Source organism: Trichechus manatus, unplaced genomic scaffold (assembly GCF_000243295.1).
Source record: "Trichechus manatus latirostris isolate Lorelei unplaced genomic scaffold, TriManLat1.0 scaffold00327, whole genome shotgun sequence".
Lineage (NCBI taxonomy): Eukaryota > Metazoa > Chordata > Mammalia > Sirenia > Trichechidae > Trichechus > Trichechus manatus.
Window position 1 is genome coordinate 259,269 of NW_004444263.1, and position 21,594 is coordinate 280,862.

The 21,594-nt window shown below is 45.3% G+C and overlaps 1 protein-coding gene across 1 annotated transcript; it reads left to right on the top strand.

The window, feature by feature from the left end:
- The first annotated feature begins 2,056 nt into the window (after nucleotides 1-2,056).
- On the top strand, nucleotides 2,057-21,474 carry MSH5 (mutS homolog 5). The gene is made up of 25 exons (XM_004390757.3): nucleotides 2,057-2,108; nucleotides 2,475-2,621; nucleotides 3,436-3,559; nucleotides 4,186-4,266; nucleotides 4,439-4,501; nucleotides 5,290-5,411; nucleotides 5,596-5,705; nucleotides 5,967-6,002; nucleotides 6,352-6,434; nucleotides 7,152-7,197; nucleotides 11,274-11,412; nucleotides 11,553-11,615; nucleotides 16,965-17,093; nucleotides 17,386-17,458; nucleotides 17,618-17,727; nucleotides 17,956-18,036; nucleotides 18,255-18,342; nucleotides 18,576-18,765; nucleotides 18,882-19,008; nucleotides 19,445-19,594; nucleotides 19,963-20,037; nucleotides 20,236-20,379; nucleotides 20,579-20,716; nucleotides 20,875-20,948; nucleotides 21,170-21,474. Exons 2-25 carry the CDS (start codon nucleotides 2,487-2,489, stop codon nucleotides 21,279-21,281), a joined length of 2,493 nt encoding a protein of 830 aa, XP_004390814.1. The 5' UTR covers nucleotides 2,057-2,108; nucleotides 2,475-2,486; the 3' UTR covers nucleotides 21,282-21,474.
- The last annotated feature ends 120 nt before the right edge of the window (nucleotides 21,475-21,594 follow it).

Sequence of the window (21,594 nt, forward strand, 5' to 3'; positions counted from 1 at the left end):
TTGAGTAAGGATATTGTTGATATGTTGTGAGATTGTTAACCGTTGTCATAGGGCAACATTTGTAGTAACTGTTAAATGAGAAACTATTTTGTTCTGTAAACCTTCATCTTAAGTGAGAATAACAGCACAATTGGAAGAGCGTAGTCAATGTCACTGAACTGTGCATGTAGAAATTTTTGAAAGGGTGTATCTTTGGCTATGTGTATTTTCACCAAAAAAAAAAATAAAAAAGTAAAGAGTTGATATGTTGTGGGGCTGTTAACCAATGTCATAAAACAACATGTGTACTTCTGTTTCATGAGAAACTATTTGTTCTGTAAGCCTTCATCTGAAGTACAACAAAAAAATAAAAAAAAATAATAAGAAAGAATGTAGAATGATTGGGGGGCGGGAATCCCCTCCATGAATGACACTCAAAATCTGCAGACAGGACCCCTCTCCTTGGAGGAAGGGGGGTCAAAGCAACTCTACTTCCCAGGGTCCTCTCCTGCTCTAGCTGGTCAGTGTCCTATATAGACCTTCCCTCAGGGAAATGGGGCCAGCCCTGGGAACAAACAGGTTTGGCAACCTCTCACCTGCCTCTCTTTTCTCTCCTGTAGTGTTATAGCTGCAGCTGTTTTGATCATCAATATTGACTTTGACTGGCTGGCATGGCTACCCACGAGATAAAAAAAAAACAAAGATATCTTGCCTTGATTCCCCAGATGACAAACAACGCTGCCTTCTCCTGGAGCCATCCAAGAGTGTCTCATGGATTTGAGGCCCAAGGCTGCTCCCCTAAATCCTGCATGAGAGAAGTTTGCCTCTTTTCTTGTTTCCTTGCCCTTTCTTTTCTATCTCATCTCTTCTTTCCTCCTCTGAGCTTCTCTTTCCACTCCCTCCCCTTCCTCAGCTTGGTAAACTGGTACCTAATCTCTTCCCACCCCAGATTGTAAGATGTGGCCCTCCCTGACACTCCCCAGAACTGTCACCAGCCTCCCCCAGGTTTCCATAGCTCCATTGCTCAATAATTTGCCAGGGTAACCATTAACCCAGCCCTCAATTTGCTCTCCCACTTTTCTCTCTGAAGAGGATTTTCAAACCGCTGGTCAGCAGAGCCAGGTCATCTCGCCCCACCACCTTTCATAACCTGTTGGGTGAAGGGGATCTCTCCATCTCAGAGTTCCAGGAACAAAGATCTATTTAAAGGATCTGTTTTATTAAGTATGTATTTGTTTATTTCTGTCTCCATCACATACACTCCCTCCACACACTCAAAAAATAAACTTCAAATTAAGGGACTTAATTTGGTTCACTGCTTTGAGTCCATCACCTGGCCCAGAGTAGGCACTAAATAGTTACTGAATGAATGAATGACACTTCTGTTTTTAAGGGGGTGTATGTGGGGGTAGGGATATGGGAATGTTCCAGAGGGGTGTAGGTGGACTTCTCAGGCCTACTACTCTCTGCTGGAATTTGGGGTAAGTGGGGGGCTTAAAATTCTAAATTAGGCCCTGAGGTGCTCTTGTGGGGGTCGTTATACTTCGCACCCAGGAAACAGGCAAAGGAGGAATGAGATAGTCTTACTTCCGCTTATTTAACACTCATGTAGCTTTTACTATGTTTGCCAGGCGCTGTTCTAAGCTCTTTATAAATATTAACTCAGAGGGTACAAATATTAACTTAGAGTTGTTGGCACAGGTTGAATTAATGTTGCTTAACGCCACTCTCCAGAAAGAACGTGACTCTGGCCCTTTAAGGTCGGCCTCCTCCCCACAAAGCCCTGGCGCCCCCAGCCCCTTCCTCGAGCCTCGGGCTCCAGCTCTTGGGCCGACCTTCTCGCTGGCTCCACCCCGCGTCAATCAAAGCGCAGAAACACTGAGGGCCCGAGGCCCGGCTGCTAAGCAACGACACAGGGCGGGAAGTTCGAACTTTCTGGCACCGCCCCCAATGCAAATAGGCCAATCAGCGTTCAGCTTCCTTGAACCTGCGGTCCACTCCTCCCTGGGCGTGTGCGCGCGCACCGTACCCTCGGGCTGCTGCGCGCTACCGCAAGCTGGTGGCGCTTGGTTAGCGCAGCAGTGTAGCCCATGTCGCAGCCTACGTGAGGGAAAAGGCGGGAAAACGCCGTGAGTTGGCGGCGGCTGGGGTTGGGAAGTCCAGAGTGCGAGGCGACGATCGTGAGGCGGCGTGTACAATTCGCCCCTCTGGGCTCACAGACCACCTCCTCACAAACTACAACCGCTGCGTGACAGAAACGAGGGTGGGGCGTATGAGTTTTCCACAATCTGTACTTCAGGGAAATACCTGAGAAATCGTCCCCTCAAAGTCCCCCATACCAGTTCCCACAGCTCTCAACCCTCCCTGCAGTCCAGCGCCTTAGACCTTTCCCAGAAGTTCTCTCAGTGGATTTGTATTTCTGCGCGCCACCCTGCCCCAGCGCCCTCGCGGGTGAAACACCGCTTCTGAACCGCCTTAATTTTCTCCATCTGCAGAACCTCAAGTCCATGGCCTCCTTAGGAGCGACCCAAGGCAGGACGCCGCAGGGACCGGGGCCCGGCGCAGCCTCGGTCGGCTTCCCCATCCCGACCCCCGTGCCGGCCCCTGAAGAGGTGGAGGACGACGAGGAAGAGCCGGCAGAGGTCTCTGGAGGCCAGCGATGTCTTGGGAGAGCTCGGATCAGGATTGCTGGGAGTTGATAGGAATGTTAGAATAAAAAGGGGTTAGGTAGAGCTGGACAGGTCACCTCCGTGAGGATCTGTTTCATATAGTCTGAATGGGGTGATAATGCCTATCTCAGAGATTTGATAAAATGATTAAAATTAAATAATGCATGGCATTATCCCGCAGTGGTTAAATGATAACAGCTGCTAACCAAAAAGTCAGCAGTTCGAATCCACCAGCTGTTCCTTGGAAACCCTATGGGGCCGTTCTACTCTTGTCTGCTAGGGTTGCTATGAGTTGGAATCGACTCGACAGCAATGGGTTTTTGTGCTGCCTTAGCCTGGGTGGCGCAAGCAGTTTGCAGTGGGCTACTAACCTAAAGGTTGCCAGTTCGAACCCATACAGTGGCACAGCAGAAGGAAGGCCTGGAAACTACTTTTGTAAAGATTGTTATTAGGTGCTGTGGATTCAGTTTTGACTGATAGTAACAAGAGTAGAACTGTCCCATGGGGTTTTCTAGGCTGTGATCTTTACAGGAGGAGATTGCCAAGTCTTTCTCCACAGAGCTCCTAGGTGGATTTGAACCACCAGCCTTTCGGTTAGCAGCTGAATACTTAACTGTTGCATCACCAGGGCTTCTTCTGTAAAGATTATAGCCAAGAAAACCCTATGGAGCAGTTCTACTCTGTACCACATGGGGTCGCCAGGAGTCAGAATTGACTCAATGACCACCAGTTATCCTGCACTTATGAGTGGTTCAAATATTGGTTTATTTCCTTCATCACCGGACAGATCCATCTGTGTGTGCTGTGGAATTCAGGATACTTGGGCATTGCCTATTATGACACTAGTGACTCCAGCATCCATTTCATGCCAGATACCCCAGACCATGAGACCCTCAAGCTTCTCCAGAGAGGTGGGGACAGAACCATTAATTCCTTTGTTCTCTGGGATTGGGAGTGTGTCTCATTGATATGCCCTTACCTGCCTCAATCTGTCTAACATTTTATTAGTTGACTCCCAGAGACTTCTGTTGTTTTTAGGAATTCATTTCACTATTCAACCAATACTTATTAGGTGTTTACTATTTATCAGGAGCTGGAGATATACAATTCCATTGAGTCGATTCTGACTCATAGCAAACCTATAGGACAGTGTTTCATAGAGTTTTCAAGGAGCAGCTGGTGGATTCGAACTGCCAACCATTTGGTTAGCAGCCAAGCTCTTAACCACTGCACCACCGGGGCTCTGCTGGAGATACAGTGCTGAGCAAATTAGTCAAGTCTTTCTTCCAACAGGTTATAGTCTAGTGACAATCTCCAGGGCACACCTCTTCCCCAGCCAGTCTCACTACTCTTTCCTTCCCTGAATCTTACTCTTGACTCCTGTCTATGCTCCCAATGTGCAGAACACTCCCTGCTCTTAGAGGGAGGAAATAAGTTTTTGAGGGGGGAGAAGGTTAGCAAGGAGAGGTCAGTGGGTTTCCTCTTAGTCAAAAGATAAAGATCTCTTAACTCATGAGGTCTCCATTCTCATTCCAAGTTCTGGATGAAGTCAATCCCCGGTCCATTGTTACAAGCGCCAAACAGGATGAGAATATGACTCGGTTTCTGGGGAAGCTTGGTAAGGACTGGGCAGGGGAGAGAGAACTGAGATATGGAATGTTCCAAGAGACAGAATGGTTTGGAGGGAGCTAGAGCCAGAAGCTAGAATTGGGCATCAGGGATGGTGGGGCAGAGGCAGAACAACTTAGATGTACAGACTGATGGCCTCTACTCTTTTGCCTCCCCTACAGCCTCCCAGGAGCATGCGGAGCCTAAAAGACCTGAAGTCGTATTTTTGCCAAGTGTGGATTTTGGTATCTCCTTCCTTTTGCTTTGCCCAGCCACCTGTCCCAGTTTTCCAGCCCCTTCTAGCTTCACCCTTATCGTCAGAGGTCTCCCCTTAGCCTTATTCTCATCCTAACCTTTGTGATCTCCATGCCCCATGACTAGTCTCCTCAAGATCTTCCCTGCCCTCTACCCTTTCATAAGTTGCGGACATCCACTCAGGCATGTCTAGAGATGAGCCCCCCCGCCCCCCAAGAGGGAGCAGTGACACGTGGACAGTTCTGATTGTTAGAATTTTCCCCTTTAAGCCAAAGCCATTTATCCCTTTAAAAAAAAAAAAAACAAGTCACTGCCTCAGTGACTCTGGTGATCCATAAGCCACTTCCATCACTTCACAGTTTTGCAAAAAGGACAAGGAATGTCCTATCCTAATTAGATTTTAGAGCATTAGTGTTATTAGTTCCTCTATTAATACAGTCTTTTTGATCAAAAATCCCCAATTCCAGGCAGATATCTTATTCTCCTGAGCCATTTATTTTTCTCAGGTTGTGCTCTCAGCCAGACAGCTTTATCTGATACATAGAATGAAAAGAGAATTAGACTGAGTCTGAAAATTTGGTTCTTGCTTCAGCTTTTCATTAACTGCCTGCATGAGCTCGGGCAAGTCACATAATCTCTCTTGGCTTCTATTGCCTCTTTCTTAAAATGGGGTAAAAAATTGGGCTAGAAGATCTCTAGTCCCTTTTAATTCTAAAGTTCTAGAATTGATTCTATGGCCTTTCCTTCCCCTCTTCTATCTTCTCTTCCCCTCACGTAGGTCTGGAGATAAGCAAACAGCGCCTCCTCTCTGGAAACTACTCCTTCATCCCAGACTCCATGACTGCCACTGAGAAAATCCTCTTCCTGTCTTCCATTATTCCCTTTGACTGCCTGCTCACGGTGAGGTGGGGCCTGACAATAAGGGCTGGGATGAGAAGGGTTGGAGAAAGCCACAAACATCTCAGTCCTAGGGTGGAATCGTGAGAGGTACTGGCCGAGCCCTGGAAAATAGACTCTTCCCTGGTGTTGTCCAGGCTCCAGGACGTTGGCATTTACCCTAACTCCACTACTGATCCCCTTCCAGGTTCGAGCACTTGGAGGGCTGCTCAAGTTCCTGGGTCGAAGAAGAATTGGCGTTGAATTGGAAGACTATAACGTCAGCGTCCCCATCCTGGGCTTTAAGAAATTTGTGTTGTAGGTGATTCACCCTAACGTCAACCAAAGTAAAGGTGGGATTGGGAGGCCTGAAGAGTAAGATAGAGTGTGGGGAGGGGCAGGGACCCAGAGGGTCGACTGCTCTAGGACTTACAGGAGAACCTGAGGGTTACGGAGCCCTGGGGAGATGATGGAGGCCTATTCAAGGGTGAGGGTGGGGGAGGCCAAACTTTGGAATGAACTCAGACCTCTCATACCCCTTTCATGCCACCTTCCCTTCTGCTTGTTTTCTGTCCACAGGACCCATCTGGTGAGCATAGATCAAGACACTTACAGGTAAGGAGGTAGAGGCAGGCTGCTGTCTCATGGGAGGGAGAAGGATTAAGCTTAATGCTCCTAATAATCCTTACTGAGGCTCCAGTTTCCCTAATCCTGGGCTATTAAGATCTCTTTCCCTGAAGGAAAAGGAAGAGGGGGGTATGGGGAAGAGAGGAAGGAAAAGCACAAAGCTGTCACTCTCCCTTTCTAAAGGGAAAAACTGAGGCACAGAGAAGTGAGGGGCAAACCTCACATTAAGACTTGATCTCAGGAGGATGTCTTATACCCTTTTTTTCAGTCCCGAGCTCCCATTCTCTTAAAAAATTCAAGCCTTCAGTTACCCCAGACTCCTCCATTTCTCCAACAGTGTTTTGCAGATCTTTAAGAGTGAGTCTCACCCCTCAGTGTACAAAGTGGCCACTGGATTGAAGGAGGGGCTCAGCCTTTTTGGTAGGTATGCTTCATCCCACACTATAAAAACCTACCAGAAAAGTAGTTGCTTCTAAAGATGTGTCCCAGCCCTCCCTTCCCACTTTACCCCCATTGCCAGGTGTCTCTTCCACTCCATCCAGTTTTCTTATCCTTTCTGTACCTTCTCTGAGCTTGGGCATCTCCCCACATCCGGTAGTTGTACAGTTTCATTTTCACATCAGCTGTTACTTTACTAAACCATTGTTCATTCTCTGGGTTTGTATGACTGTTTCTACTACATGCACCTGTCTAAGGACTTTGGAAAGGCCCTATATATAAAGGAGAGGTATGTAAATGCTTGTCTGATTTGCATAGAGTCTTAATCAGATGTCTCTGACTTTAGGGTGTATTAGGGGCATGGCCCCAAGTATCCACCTGGTTTCACTGTGCATAATGTTTACATATGTGTGTTGGGCTCTTTGTGAGGCTAACTCTGCCTGTTCTGTGTTATTTTTCTGCATGAGTGTTCCTGCGAGTGCCCAGCCCCTCTCCTATCTCCAAGTGCAGTAATTTTAGCTCAGGCGTGCCGCCAGGCATCAGCTTTAGCTAACTTTGTGTCCTGTGTCTGAGGAATGCTTCCTGGCCAGCCCGCCCAACACTCGTGCCCCTGACCCAGATGCCTCAGCTTAGGCACACACACATTCCTTTCCAGGCCTCTGCCTGTAACAAGCTCACTCCCTGCCCCCTCCCGCACAGGAATCCTCAACAGATGCCGCTGTAAGTGGGGAGAAAAGCTGCTCAGGTGAGTGGGTCTCGCACACATGCTACAAACTAATGCATGAGTTACATGTACACGCTACATACTAATAGCCGTATACAGACTCTCACACACACCACATCTACATCTAACAGTAACAACAACTGCCCTTTACCCAGTGCTGGCTAAATGCGTTTAATCCTTACAACAACCCCATGTGGTAGCTAGTATTATCGTCATTCTATATGGTCAGCACAGGTGCAAATATACCCATTGATGATACACAGACTTGAACACATACAAGCAGCAGAAACACATCCATAAAACACCAGCGTACATGCTGTAATATCTCTGTAGTTATAGAAAACACACTTCAAATTTGAGCTATTCTCTGATGACTCTCAAATGTGTGTCTCTGGTTCCAAGCTCTATATGTGGAATGCTAATTGCATATCATCACCACCTGCAATTTCCACAGGCCACTCAAACTGAGAGCATCCAAATCTGATGCTCACCAGACCTGCCCCTCTTCCTGTGTTCTCTGTCTTGGGTTAATGGCATTACTGGCAATACAGCTTCTCAAGCTATGAACCTTGGATTGATGGTTTCCCCTCACTCCCCATATTCAATTATTCACCAAGGTCTATTGATTCTACCCTGAAATGTCTCTCACATCTACTGCTCTAATTCTGGCTATCATCATTTTTAACGTGGAGTATTGGTGTTGTTGTTGTTAGGTGCCATCAAGTTGGTTCCAGCTCGTAGTGACCCTGTGTACAACAGAACAAAACACTGCCTGGTCCTGCGCCATCCTCACAATCATTGCCGTGTTTGAGCCCGTTGTTGCAGCCACTGTGACAGTCCATCTCATTGAGGGTCTTCCTCTCTTTTGCTGACCCTCTTCTCTACCAAGCATGATGTCCTTCTCCAGGGACTGGTCCCTCCTGACAACATATCCAAAGTATGTGAGACAAAGTCTCACCATCCTTACTTCTAAGGAACATTCTGGCTGTACTTCTTCCAAGACAGATTTGTTCGTTCTTCTGGCAGTCCGTGGTATATTCTATATTCTTCACCAACATCATAATTCAAAGGCATCAGTTCTTCTTCAGTCTTCCTTATTCATTGTCTAGCTTTTGCATGCATATGAGACAGTTGAAAATACCATGGCTTGGGTCAGGTGCACCTTAGTCCTCAAAGTGACATCTTTGCTTTTTAATACTTTAAAGAGTTCTTTTGCAGCAGATTTGCCCAATGCAATACGTCATTTGATTTCTTGACTGCTGCTTCCAAGAGCGTTAATTGTGGATCCAAGTAAAATCAAATCCTTGAGAACAGTAATCTTTTCTCCGTTTATCATGATGTTGCTATTGGTCCAGTTGTGAGGATTTTTTTCTTTATGTTGAGGTGTAATCCATATTGAAGGCTTTTATCTTCATCAGTAAGTGCTCCAAGTCCTCTTCACTTTCAGCAAGCAAGGCTGTGTGTCATCTGCATATCGCAGGTGAAACTTGTCCACCATGGGTGACCCTGCTGGTATTTGAAATACCGGTGGCATAGCTTCCAGCAGCACAGCAACATGCAAGCCACCACAGTACAACAAACTGACAGATGAATAGTGGTGGAGTATTGCTTTCGCTCCTAAATTGGTCTCTCTGGGTCTAGTCTCTTCTTTTTCCAATCCATACTTTACTCTAAAATACCTGACATTCCAAAAGAGATCTGAGCATGTCATGCCACTGTTTTTTAAACCTTAAATAGAAAAAAAGAAAAATAAATAAACTTCAGGAGGCTTCCCCATTCCTCCGTTCGTTGCAGGATGAATATTAGCATCCTTAGCAGTATGATGTTCAAGGCCTCTCCCATTCACCTCAATTTTAATTTCCAGGCTCCCTTCCCAGAGCTCTTTCCTACTGGGTTCACTGTGTATTCCAGTCATTTAAGGCCACTTCCCATTTTGGAAACCATGCCTGTTCCCTCTGGAAAGTCTTTCTCCTGTTTTCTACCTGTCAAAATCTTACTTTCTCTTCAAGGTGCAACCCAGCTATCACCTTTTCCTTAAAGCTTTCACAGGCACCTGTAAGGAGACTTATGTACACCTTCCTGTGTGCTCACTTCATGCTTGTTATGTTTTTCTGGTTGCACTATCACTTCAGGTTAGAATTAGCAGTCTGTGAATCTGCTTGCCCTCATAGCTATGAAGTGTGCAGTAGCCATTTCTGTTACCTCAGTGCCTGGTACCTGGCCTTGTACCTGGTAGCACTCCGTGAGTGAACACAGTACACGAACACAAGTGCACTGGTCACTTCATCTCTAAAATCTCAGAGCAGAAGCCTTTTCTAGCCTACAGTTAGTTGTACAATCCTTTCCCCACTTCACCTGCCCTGCAATGGGTATCTTTTGGAGGTTAATTTAGAATAACTTCTGAGGTCATCTTCAGGTAATTGGTGGGGTAATTTAATTACCCACACATTCTCCACTGCTTCCTGTGCAGCTCTCTAATCTCAGCCAGGGAGGGGAGGGAAGGGATTCTTAGTGGAGAAGACAACTGAGTTAAAGGTGGGGGAGGAGTATGAATTCCCCAGATAGGATCTGGTAGGGCATTGAATCATAACTTGAATGATGAACTAAGATCCTAGCTGCCTAAAGCTGCACAGGGTGCCAGGAAGGTGAACTGAATGTCACAGTGTGCCCTAAAGAGTGCTGTCCTAGTAGTATGGAGACCTGAGTTTGAGACCCAGCTGTGCTACTTACCAGCAGTATGACTTTGAACAAGTTACTTGTCCTCTCTGGGCCTCATTTCCTTAGCTGTAATACCGGGAGGTTTGGCTTGACTAGGTGATCACTAAGATGTCTTCTGGCACTAGCAGTACATGAGTCAGAGATAACTTAGGTTTTTTACAAGAGAGTCAGCTTGGTGAGACTTAATATGCTGTCCAAAATGGAGACAGGTATTCACAGACTGGTGAATCCTGCCTTGGCTGGAACCGTCTGTGGCCAAGAGCGAAAACCAAACCAAACCCATTGCTGTTGAGTCGATTCCGACTCACAGTGACCCTATAGGACAGAGTAGAACTGCCCCATAGGGTTTCCAAGGAGTGGCTGGGGGACTTGAACTGCCAACCTTTTGGTTAACAGCCGAGCTCTTAAGCACTGTGCCACCAGAGCTCCAAGAGCAGAGGTGCCTAAAACCCACCCTCAAATCTAGTTGGAACCTCTACCTCATTCTAACCTGGGGTGTTCTAGCCCAGGGTAACTGGCCAGGGACTCCAGTGTGAGGTACACATCCTCAGGCCCCAGTGTCTCCACACGTGAGCTCTAATATAAAATGGCATGCCTAATGGCTCGCTCTAATGTAGAAAAGAACCCCTGGGCTCACGAGTCCTTACAGATTCTCACAGTCTTCATAGCCACAGGGAGATCGGGGCGCCTAGGATTAGACAAGCACAGATGAGATATCTATTTCTGTATACAGATGTAATTTCTTAAAAAATGCTTCAGACACACAAAAAGGTATAAGTATTAATATTACAAACATCTGTATCAATCATCTTAATAACAAGACAGTGCTACTGAAGCCCCTTAAGAGTCCCTCTTTCATCCTTCTTTCTTTCCTGCAGAAATGACCATTATGAATTGAAAGTTTCTTATTTCACATGCGGCGGTTATACGCTTTCACAGGAAGAACACGAAAAGACTAATTTTGGTGCTGTTACACCCAGAGACACTTTAACAGCTGAAAAAAATGAACAAACGCATACTGATTCACCCCCTCCTACTCAGCCACAGAGAGAGTCGGAGTGTTGGCACAGAAATACCTCAACACACTGCTCTTCATCTCAAATATTGACGTGCTCCATCACACATCCACATGGAACTACACATGCTCATACCCACTGAAACTGTAATATACAGACACAGTCATGCTCACTCCCAGTGACTTTGAGTAGCTACATGTAAACACACCATATAGATGAGGACACTGCATCTGCCAGTACATTCCTATAGCATATCAGATACAGATTATCACAATTCCTAGAGACTCCAGATATATATGTTGGCAAATTGAGATCAAGACGGTGATGAGAACAGATATAATTTTCACCCCAATCCCTTTCTAGGCTGTGGTTCACACGTCCCACTCAGGACCTAGTGGAACTAAATTCTCGTCTGGACGTCATTCAATTTTTCCTGCTACCCCAGAATCTGGATATGGCTCAGATGCTGCATCGGCTGCTGGGTCACATCAAGAATGTGCCTGTGAGCGGGAGGCCTTTGTGCCCAGGGAAGTGCGGGAGGGGTGGGGAAGGAAGTTCAAGGCTGATACTGGACACTGGGCTTCTTGAGAGGAGTTCAGGTCCGGGAGGGAAAACAGTAGCTGTCTTCTTGTCTGACTGTAGCTGATTCTGAAACGCATGAAGTTGTCCCACACCAAGGTCAGTGACTGGCAGGTTCTCTACAAGGTAAGGCTTCCCTTCTTGAATCCTAGAAGCCCAGGTTTAGCCCCTCAGCCTCTGTTCCAGACTCTCTGTACTCTGGTCACCCTGTCCAACTTTACCCCAACATTTTTTTTTTAACTTTGTATTATGGAAAATTTCAAAAACATTAGAGAGAATAATATAATGAACTCCCATGTATCCACCATGCAGCTTCAACACTTGACTCATGCTGATCCTGTTACAGCTGTATTTTTACCCACTTTCCCCTTCCTGGATTTATTAAAATTTATTTTATTTTTTGTTGTTGGGAATATACTTGGTGGAACATACACCAATTCAACAATTTCTACATGTACAATTCAGTGACATTGATTACATTCTTCAAGTTGTACAGTCATTCTTACCCTCCTTTTCTGAATTGGTCCTCCACCATTAACATAAACTCACTGTTCCCTAAGGTTCCTATCTAATCTTTCAAGTTGCTGTTGTCAGTTTGATCCCATTGTGTTCTTAAAAAAGCACAATGCTCAAGGCAGATATTCTTTACTAATTAAGCTAAACCATTACTTGGTTTAAAGAAGACTTTAGGGGATATTTTTGTTTTAAGGTTTAAAGATTATCTTAGAACAATAGTTTCAGGGGTTCATCCAGCCTCAATGGCCTTCCTGGATTATTTTGAAGCAAATTCCATCCATCATATCATTTTATCTATAAATATTTCAATATGATTTCTAAAAGGAAAAGAATTATTTTTAAAAAGAATCACAATACCATTATCTTACTTAAAAATTAACAATTCTTATTATCATGCAATATCCGATGTTTAAATTTTTACTCATTTATTAAATGTCATGATTTTCTTTATTAGTTTGTTTGAATTAGTATCCAAATATGATCAACGTATGACAATGGGATGATGTCTCTTTAGTCTCCTTTAATCATGAGTTCCTTCTCCATCTTTCTTCTCTCCCCCACCCCCTTGCAATTTATTTATTGAAGAAACTGGATTATTTGTCCTATAGACTTTCCCTTAGTCTGGATTTTGCTGATTACATTCCCTAGGTGTTTTTGACACGTTTCCCTCTCTTTTATATTTTCTGTAAATTAATAGTTGAATCTAGAAACTTGATCAGCTTCAGGTTTGATTTTTTTTTTCTCCAAGACTGTTTCATAAGTGGAGGAACATAATGTCTGATTATCTCTTTTTGTGATGTTAGCAGCCTTTGATGGTCAATATATAAATCCATTAATTCGTTAGAGATTGTAAAATTGTGTTATTCTAACTCTGTCATTCCTTCTTCATTTATTAGCCAGAACACTTCTGTAAAGAGAAACTTCCTCTCATCTCCTGTTTGGTTGCCCAGTGTTAGACAGTTCATATAGAAATACAGAAAATTGCTTGATTTTATTTCTCCCTTTATTTACTGGTTACCAAAATAGTAAATTAGTTTCCTGATATCCTCCAAGGTAGCCAATGAGGTTTTTTTTTTGGTTGTTGTTGTTCTGTTAGCATTATTACAAACTCATGGATTTATATATGTGCTTCAATCCACTGCACTTTTAATCTTTATACATGTTCAAATGATTCCATCTTGACCAATGGGAGCCCCTTGTTGTTGGCTTCTGCATCCTTTAAACAGGACCCAAGTAGACTTTGATAGCTTCCTTGCTTTCTGGTTTAACAAGATGTACCAGATTTATCATTGACATCTCCTGGTTCTGACCCAGAATCATCCATTTCTCCAAGGAGCCCTGGTTTCTTTTAGTGGGAAATGGTATTTCAGTGCCACAGTCTGGATGCTAGAGGGTGCTGAGTACATTTTGCTCATTGCTTTTAGACCTGTTCTGTGGACAAACATAGGAAGTTTTTTTTAAAAAAATAAAGTACATGAGTTCATACTGATACTACCAATTTAAATCCAGAACCACAGGGTTCTTACTTACCTTCTCTATTTCTTTACTTATTGTCTTCAATATTTCCTTTCTTCCACACTGGAAATTCTGGTTCTCAGTGACAATAACCAAACCCCAAACCAAACCTGTTGCTGTCAAGTTGATTCCAACTCATGGCAACCCTATAGGACAGAGTAGAACACCCCATAGCGTTTCCAAGGCCATAATCTTTACAGAAGCAGACTACCACATCTTTCTCTCACAGAGCGGCTGTCTTTCGATTAGACACCTTGCCGAGGGCTTAACCATTTTGCCACCAGGGCTCCTTTCAATGACGCTGTTATTGTTGTTGTTAGGTGCTGTCTAGTCAGTTCTGACTCACAGTGACCCTGTGTACAACAGAACGAAACATTGCCTGGTCCTGCACCATCCTCACAATCATTGCTGCGTTTGAGCTCATTGTTACAGCTACTGTGTCAATCCATCTCACTGAGGGTCTTCCTCTCTTTCACTGACCTTCCACTTTACCAAGCATGATGTCCTTCTCCAGGGATTGGTCCCTCCTGATAACATGTCCAAAGTACATGAGATGAAGTCTCTCCATCTCCATCCAAGAAGCATTCTGACTGTATTTCCTCCAAGACAGATTTGTTCATTCTTCTGGTAGGCCGTGGTATATTCAATATTCTTTGCCAACACCATAATTCAAAGGCATCAGTTCTTCTTCGGTCTTCCTTATTCTTGTCCAGCTTTTGCATGCATATGAGGTGATTGAAATACCATGGCTTTGGTCAGGCACACCTTAGTCCTCAGAGTGACATCTTTGCTTTTTAACACTTTAAGGAGGTCTTTTGCAGCAGATTTGCCCAATGCAATGTCATTTGATTTCTTGACTACTGCTTCCATGGGCATTGACTGTGGATCCAAGTAAAATGAAATCCTTGACAACTTCAGTGTTTTCTTCATTTAGTAATTCTAGCACTAATACCAACTAAATGATTATTGAAAACTGTTTAAGATTTTTTTAGGGGGTAGTTCTTTTTGTCATCAGTAGGGATATACAGTCAAATTACTGTGTTTTAGTCCCTTGGAATAGTTCCTCTCTGTTTGGTTATGCCACTATCTGTATATACATTTGTGTTCATTTAGTTAAGTCTATTTTTTATTTTTAGGAATTGCTTTAAAAATTTTTAATTATATGAAATATTTACACAAAATCAAATCTCCCCAACAAGGTACAGTCAATTAACTCTAGCTTCTGTTGCAGTCCCCTCCACTGTATTCTCTCCACCTACAGATAACTTTATTTTTTAAATTTTAGGATGTTTCCTTTTTTTTTAATTTTAAAAAATTTTATTGTGGTAAAATATGTAACAAAAATTTGCCACTTTAACCATACTTAAGTATATAATTAAGTGACGTTAATTACATTTATGTTGTATAACCATCACCACTATCTATTTCCAAAAGTTTTTCATCATCCCAAACAGAAGCTCAATACTCTTTAAGCAATAATTCCCCATCTATTGTTTTTATAGCTTTTTAATTTTGAAAATAATGTAAGACTTAAAAGTACAAAAACAGTATGGAGAGTTCTCATATACCTTTCACCGAGCTTCCTCTAATGTTAACATTTTCCGTAGCTATAGTGTAATTATCTCATAAATATTTATTTTATTTTGTGGGTTATAATGCAATGCTATCACTGTTTATTTTTGCTGAAAATTTCTAGCTTTAGTCATTGGGAGCTCTTCAGGTTAGCTTTTGACGTGCTCTTTCAACTTGGTTCTCATCCTGTTTTGAACACCTCCTAACTTTCTAGCGCTGCAAGATTTTCCAGGCTCATCATGTATTTTCCTTGCCTTAGCCCTGGAATCAACCACTTCTTCAAGGATTCTTGGTTTCTTTTATTGGAGAACGGTATTAGAAACCAAGATCTGGATGCTAGGTGTGCTTGTTGCTACTAGGGTGGCTGTCACTTCTAGGCTCTCACCACAGACAGAGCTAGGAAATGTATGTATGTGTATTAACCCATGCCTACAGATCTATATTCCTCTCTGTCTATCTATGTTATCTATCTATCTACCTGTCTACCTACCTATCTATCTTTTAAAGAACCCATGAGTTCATACTGATACCTCTGATTCTAATTTAATACCACAGAGTTCACTCTAGACTTCGTTCCTTACCTCATTTGTCACCTCTTTCTCTGACAGTGAGAAACCTGGTTCTCATTGTCTACAGTATATTTGCTTAACACATAAAGTAGTTTCATTTCTTTTTTAATATGAGCAGGTATATATGACTATATCTCCCTTTCCCAGTGCTTCTTAACATTTATCCTCTGCTTCAGCTAGGCCAGGCTCTGTATTTAAGCACTCTGTTTAGGATACCCACTGTGTTCATGTTCAGTATAGTTTGGTGGTTAAAAGCCAGATTGCCTGGGTTCAAATCCCAGCTCTTCCATTTACTCTCTGTGAGACCTTGAGCAAATTATACTACTTCTTGTGCTTCAGGTTGCTCACCTATAAAATGGAGATAATGCTAGTACCTACCTCACAGGATTATTTTGAGGAGTCAATGAAATTAACACATGTAAAAGGTTCAGAACATTGCCTGGCACATAGTAATTGTTCAGTAAATGTTAGCGCTCATTCTTACCTCAGTGCATCTGCTCAAGCTCTTGCTTTCACCCAGAATACCTCCTTCTTTTTAAATAGCCTTATTCAAGACCCAACTTATTTCCTTTTCTCTACTAAGATCTCCCCAACTGTTTTAGCCCCTATTAGTCTTATTCTGTAAATTTCCTTAGTAGTTTTAGTCAGTTCCACAACTTGGCCAATTATGGATAGTCGTTGTTTGTTTGTTTCTTTCACAGCTAGATTATAAACCCTTTGATTTATATACTTTACATATCCTACCACCACCACAAAGTAAGGCTCAGTAAATGTCTCATGGACTAGGTCTGTCCACTCAACCTAATCCATGATTAGATCAGCTGCCTCAGGTCACTGACCTTCATTCTGGGGAGTTAACTCATAAGGATTCCCACCCTTTCTCTCTTCCTGCTTTTTCTTACCCCAGCACTGTCATTGTCCCTTCTTCCTTCCCTTTCATATTCCTTTTTCTCTTTCTCCCTCCTCTGTTCTCTTGGAAGTTTGGGCAAACCCCTATCAAAGCACCTACTACCTTATTTTGAAATCTTCTGAGTGTATTTCTTTTTCCCTCACTAGACTTTGAGCTCCTTGGGACAGGGACCATGTCTTATTTGTCTTCATAACTTCAGTGTTCAGTATAGTGCCTGGCACAGAATTTAACAGATGCTATTTCCTCTCTCACTATCTATTTCTTTTTGCCTTTGAGATCTTCTCTCTTTGTTGTTGTGTTTTTTCCTGTTGGTCTTTGTTGGTCTCAGTCCATACCTATTCCCTCGCTTCGGCCTGGGTGTGGGCCGCCTTCCTCTGTCCATTTCACCCACAGACTGTGTACAGTGCCCTGGGCCTAAGGGATGCCTGCCGTTCCCTGCCCCAGTCCATACAGCTCTTTCAAGACATTGCCCAGGAGTTCTCTGATGACCTGCACCACATTGCCAGCCTTATTGGGAAAGTGGTGAGTGGAAGGAAAGAGGCCAAGCACCAGAGAGGAAGGAGAGAGAAGTAGGGTTGGAGAATGGGGAGGGACTGGGGTCTGGGGAATGTGGGAGATGGGGAAGCATGGGAGACTTTGAGGTCAGTTAGGTGACTAAAGAATGGGACGGTAAGAGGAGAACATCAGGATGTACCTGGAGGGTTAGGGTTGAAGCAGGGACTATGCAGAGAAACTTGGGGCCCAAGGAGAACTGAGGAACAGGACTAAGTGATGGTGCTGGGGTGAGAAGAAACAGGACTTCTTATCTCCTCAGGTGGACTTTGAGGGCAGCCTTGCTGAAAATCGCTTCACTGTCCTCTCCAACATAGATCCTGAAATTGACGAGAGTGAGTGTTGGGTGTGCTGAAGGGCCTGTGAGTCCTGACACACGGGTCTGCCCAGAGATGGGGTAGTGTCAGCAGGCATTTACCATAATTGGGGATCATCACAGCAACCAGGGCAGGAAAAGAGAGTCAACTTTCCTTTTGTGTCTTCACCCCTGCTAGAAAAACGAAGGCTGATGGGACTTCCCAGTTTCCTCACGGAGGTCGCTCGGAAGGAGCTGGAGACTCTGGACTCCCGTATTCCTTCATGCAGTGTCATCTACATCCCTCTGGTGAGGGCAGGAGGGTGGGTGTAACTTCCAGGGGTCTTTTAGGGGAGACGTTAGGTTTATGAGAGGCACATTGGTAGATAAGAAAACTTTTGGGAAAGCCCGAAGAACACAAACATCTGTTGGTGGCTTTAACCTCCTGAGGGAGATACAGGGGTCTTTAGGCTTATTCTAGGGAGAGAAGAACCCAGCCAGTCGCTCTCTGCATTATCTCCTCTGTACTCTCCCCAGATTGGCTTCCTTCTTTCTATTCCCCGCCTGCCTTCCATGGTAGAGGCCAGTGACTTTGAGATCGAGGGACTGGACTTCATGGTGAGACTCTCGACCTAGGTAGTGGGGGTGATAAGAGGCCTAACCCCATGAGTGCTGCCCAACGTGGGATCTCTCATCTGTAGTTTTACTTTGATTTTTATCAGCTCTAACACAATGGAGGTAGAAATTGGGGTGGGAGGCTGGAGGTGGAGTTAGAAAGGTGGAAAAGGAAAGGAGGACCAAGAGCAAAGCCTCCAGCTTTGAACCCTTGTGTCCAGTTTCTCTCAGAGGAGAAGCTGCACTATCGTAGTGCTCGAACCAAGGAGCTGGATGCATTGCTGGGGGACCTGCACTGTGAGATCCGGGGTGAGGAGAAACAAGAGGAGGCAGCTGGGGTATGAGGGAGTGCAGAGATTATTCTAACAGGCGTCTTCTCTTCCTGCAGTCTCTCGCATTCTGACTTTGCATCTTCTCTGCTGTCTCTTGGGGTCTCAGACTGTATCTGCAAGCCTGTTTCTAGGTCCCTCTGTGGGTCTCTTTATCTTTGCTTCATTTTCCCCTGGCTCTGACCCCCAGCTCCTTCACTTACCTGCTCCCAGACCAGGAGACCCTGTTGATGTACCAGCTGCAGTGCCAGGTGCTGGCTCGGGCAGCTGTCTTGACCCGGGTGTTGGACCTTGCCTCCCGCCTGGACGTCCTGCTGGCTCTTGCCAGTGCTGCCCGGGACTATGGCTACTCAAGGCCGCACTACTCCTCCAGGCTCCTTGGAGTACGAATCCAGAATGGCAGGTGAGAACAGGGTGGGTGGAGGCATAGGCCCAAGGGGCCCAAAGGCCGTATCTCCTGAGGGGTTCATCCACCTGGGCCTACAGGCCTAGTGTCAGGTGCCTCTCTATCCACTGCAGACATCCTCTCATGGAACTCTGTGCCCGAACCTTTGTGCCCAACTCTGCAGAATGTGGTGGGGACAAAGGGCGGATCAAAGTCATCACTGGGCCCAACTCCTCAGGGAAGAGCATATACCTCAAACAGGTGAGGAGAATCCCTACAGCCTGGGCCTTTGGCATCTTCTCTACCTTCTTCACCCCCCACCTGCTAGCAAACTCAGATCCCTCTAGCTCTTCTCCCCTCTATCTTGACCCCATCTGTCATGAAAAGACTAGAGCCCACACCCCCATGCTGGTCTTTCTCACATCTTCTGTTCTCTACTAGATCTAATAAGTCTTTACATGGCCTGAGTTCCCTTCACCCACCTCTGATTTCCAGGTATGCCTCTGCCCACTGTAAAGTGAGCTTAAGGAGTGGCGATCAGGATTGTGAGAGGAGAGGAACAGTGTGTTCTATTACCTTTTTTCTTCTATTGAACAGTGTCCACCTCTCCTTGATTTATTATTCACGTCCTCAGTTTAGCCTCACCTCACCTGAGCCCACATATCAAGCCTCAGGCCCTGTCTCCTCTCCTGTTCAGGTAGGCTTGATCACATTCATGGCTCTGGTGGGCAGCTTTGTGCCAGCAGAGGAGGCTGAAATCGGGGCAGTAGATGCCATCTTCACCCGAATCCATAGCTGCGAATCCATTTCCCTTGGCCTCTCCACCTTCATGATCGACCTCAACCAGGTCAAAGGGTGCAAAGGGGGGTGGAATTGAAGGAAGGGAGGGTGGGGAAGAAACTCCACCCCAAAAAATGCTCAGAGCAGGCAAACCATTCCCTTTGCCTGCGTGCCCTCTACACTAGGGGCAGAGAACACCCAATTCGGAGACTGGTAGAATCAATACCATAAGCATTTATTGAACCCTTGCTTCATACAAGGCACTGTTGGCAATAAAGGGATGAACAAACCATGTGCCTTGCCATGAAAGAACTTGTAGTCCAGTAGAGTGGACACATATACAAATAGCTTTATTCACGGGCATACTGTGGTTGGTGTGTCACAAGCCTCTCGGATGCTAAGCAGACTCTCCTTTGTCCACCTCATGTCCAGCAGGTGGCGAAAGCAGTGAACAATGCCACTGAGCAGTCTCTGATCCTTATTGATGAATTTGGAAAGGGAACCAACACGGTGAGGGGAGAAATGATTAGAAACTAAGGGAGGCAAAATGGAGGCGGATGGAGCATGAGGGTGAGGCTGGGCCTTGAGGAAAGAATAGGGGTGTGTGGGCAAAAGAGAAACAGAGTGGGAGATGAGGAAAGGCCAGGGCAGGTGGAGGGGGCATGTGGGCTGCCCACATCCACACCTTCACCCCTGCCCTCCACACAGGTGGATGGGCTTGCACTTCTGGCCGCAGTGCTCCGACACTGGCTGGCGCTCGGACCCACGTGCCCACAGATCTTTGTGGCCACCAACTTCCTGAGCCTTGTTCAGTTACAGCTGCTGCCGCAAGGGCCCCTCATTAAGTATTTGGTGAGGAAACCACTCTAGCCCCTAGGGGCACCTAGGCTGGGCATTTCCCAAGATGGGAATCAACGACTTCAATAGAACAGGGGCTCCCTAAGCACAAGGACCATGTCCCTTCCCTTTTCCCCAAGGGGATTGGCCAGGGGTTTCAGGACAAGAAGCATGATGATGGATAACACGCTGTCCCCTTTTATTCTCTTTTAAGACCATGGAGACTTGTGAGGATGGGGACGACCTTGTCTTTTTCTACCAGATTTGCGAAGGTGTTGCCAAGGCTAGCCGTGCCTCTCACACAGCTGCACAGGCTGGGCTTCCTGACACACTCATTGCTCGTAGCAAGGAGGTGATGCTATCCAAACATCCAACCACCTCCCTCCCAGGGATCCCTTCCCATTGTCTCTGCTCCTCTCAGGGACCTGGGTTTCTGGGCCCACAAGACTGACCCTTACTTCCTCTCTCTTACCTGACCTCCTCTCCCCGCTTCCTTCCTGTTGATCCTAGGTCTCAGACTTAATTCGCAGTGGAAAACCCATCAAGCCTGTTAAGGAGTTGTTAAAAAAGACTCAAATGGAAAAGTGAGTATGTGGCCCAGTGTCTTTGTTCTTTCTAGCATCTTCTCCGGGACGCAGAGAGCCTTCCTCCAGCACTTTCCCTTCAGAAACCCACTCTTTCTTTCTGAAGTCTCTACATCTGCAAGTTCCTAGGTTTCATGCATTGCAGCTTTCCCCTCTCCCTTCTTCCCAGAGACACACGTATCTCTTCCCCCATAAATCTCGCCATTCTCTCTCCCCTTCAGTTGCCAGACCTTAGTGGATAAGTTTCTGAAACTGGATTTGGAAGACCCTAACCTGGACTTGGACATTTTCATGAGTCAGGAAGTGCTGCCTGTGGCCACCTCCATCCTCTGAGAGCTCTTCCTCTGCCCTCCCCAATTTCCCAAGACCCCAGTGTACACCCCATGCCGTCTTTGTTTCCTTATCTCTTTCGACCCAGAGTCCTCAGTTTCCCTGGACATTTTGTTTCATATTAGGAATAAAGTTTGTTTTGGATAGAGTTATTGTTTCCTTAGACCAGCCAAAACAAAACAAGAGAATAGGCAGCAGCTGAGACACCAGGCAGGAGTCCAAAGAGGGACCTGCCCCGCCTCATTAAAAACACAGTGACACTGCTGTAGGGAGACCCTCGGATTCTGCCCAGGGGGCGTTCATGAGAACAAAGCAC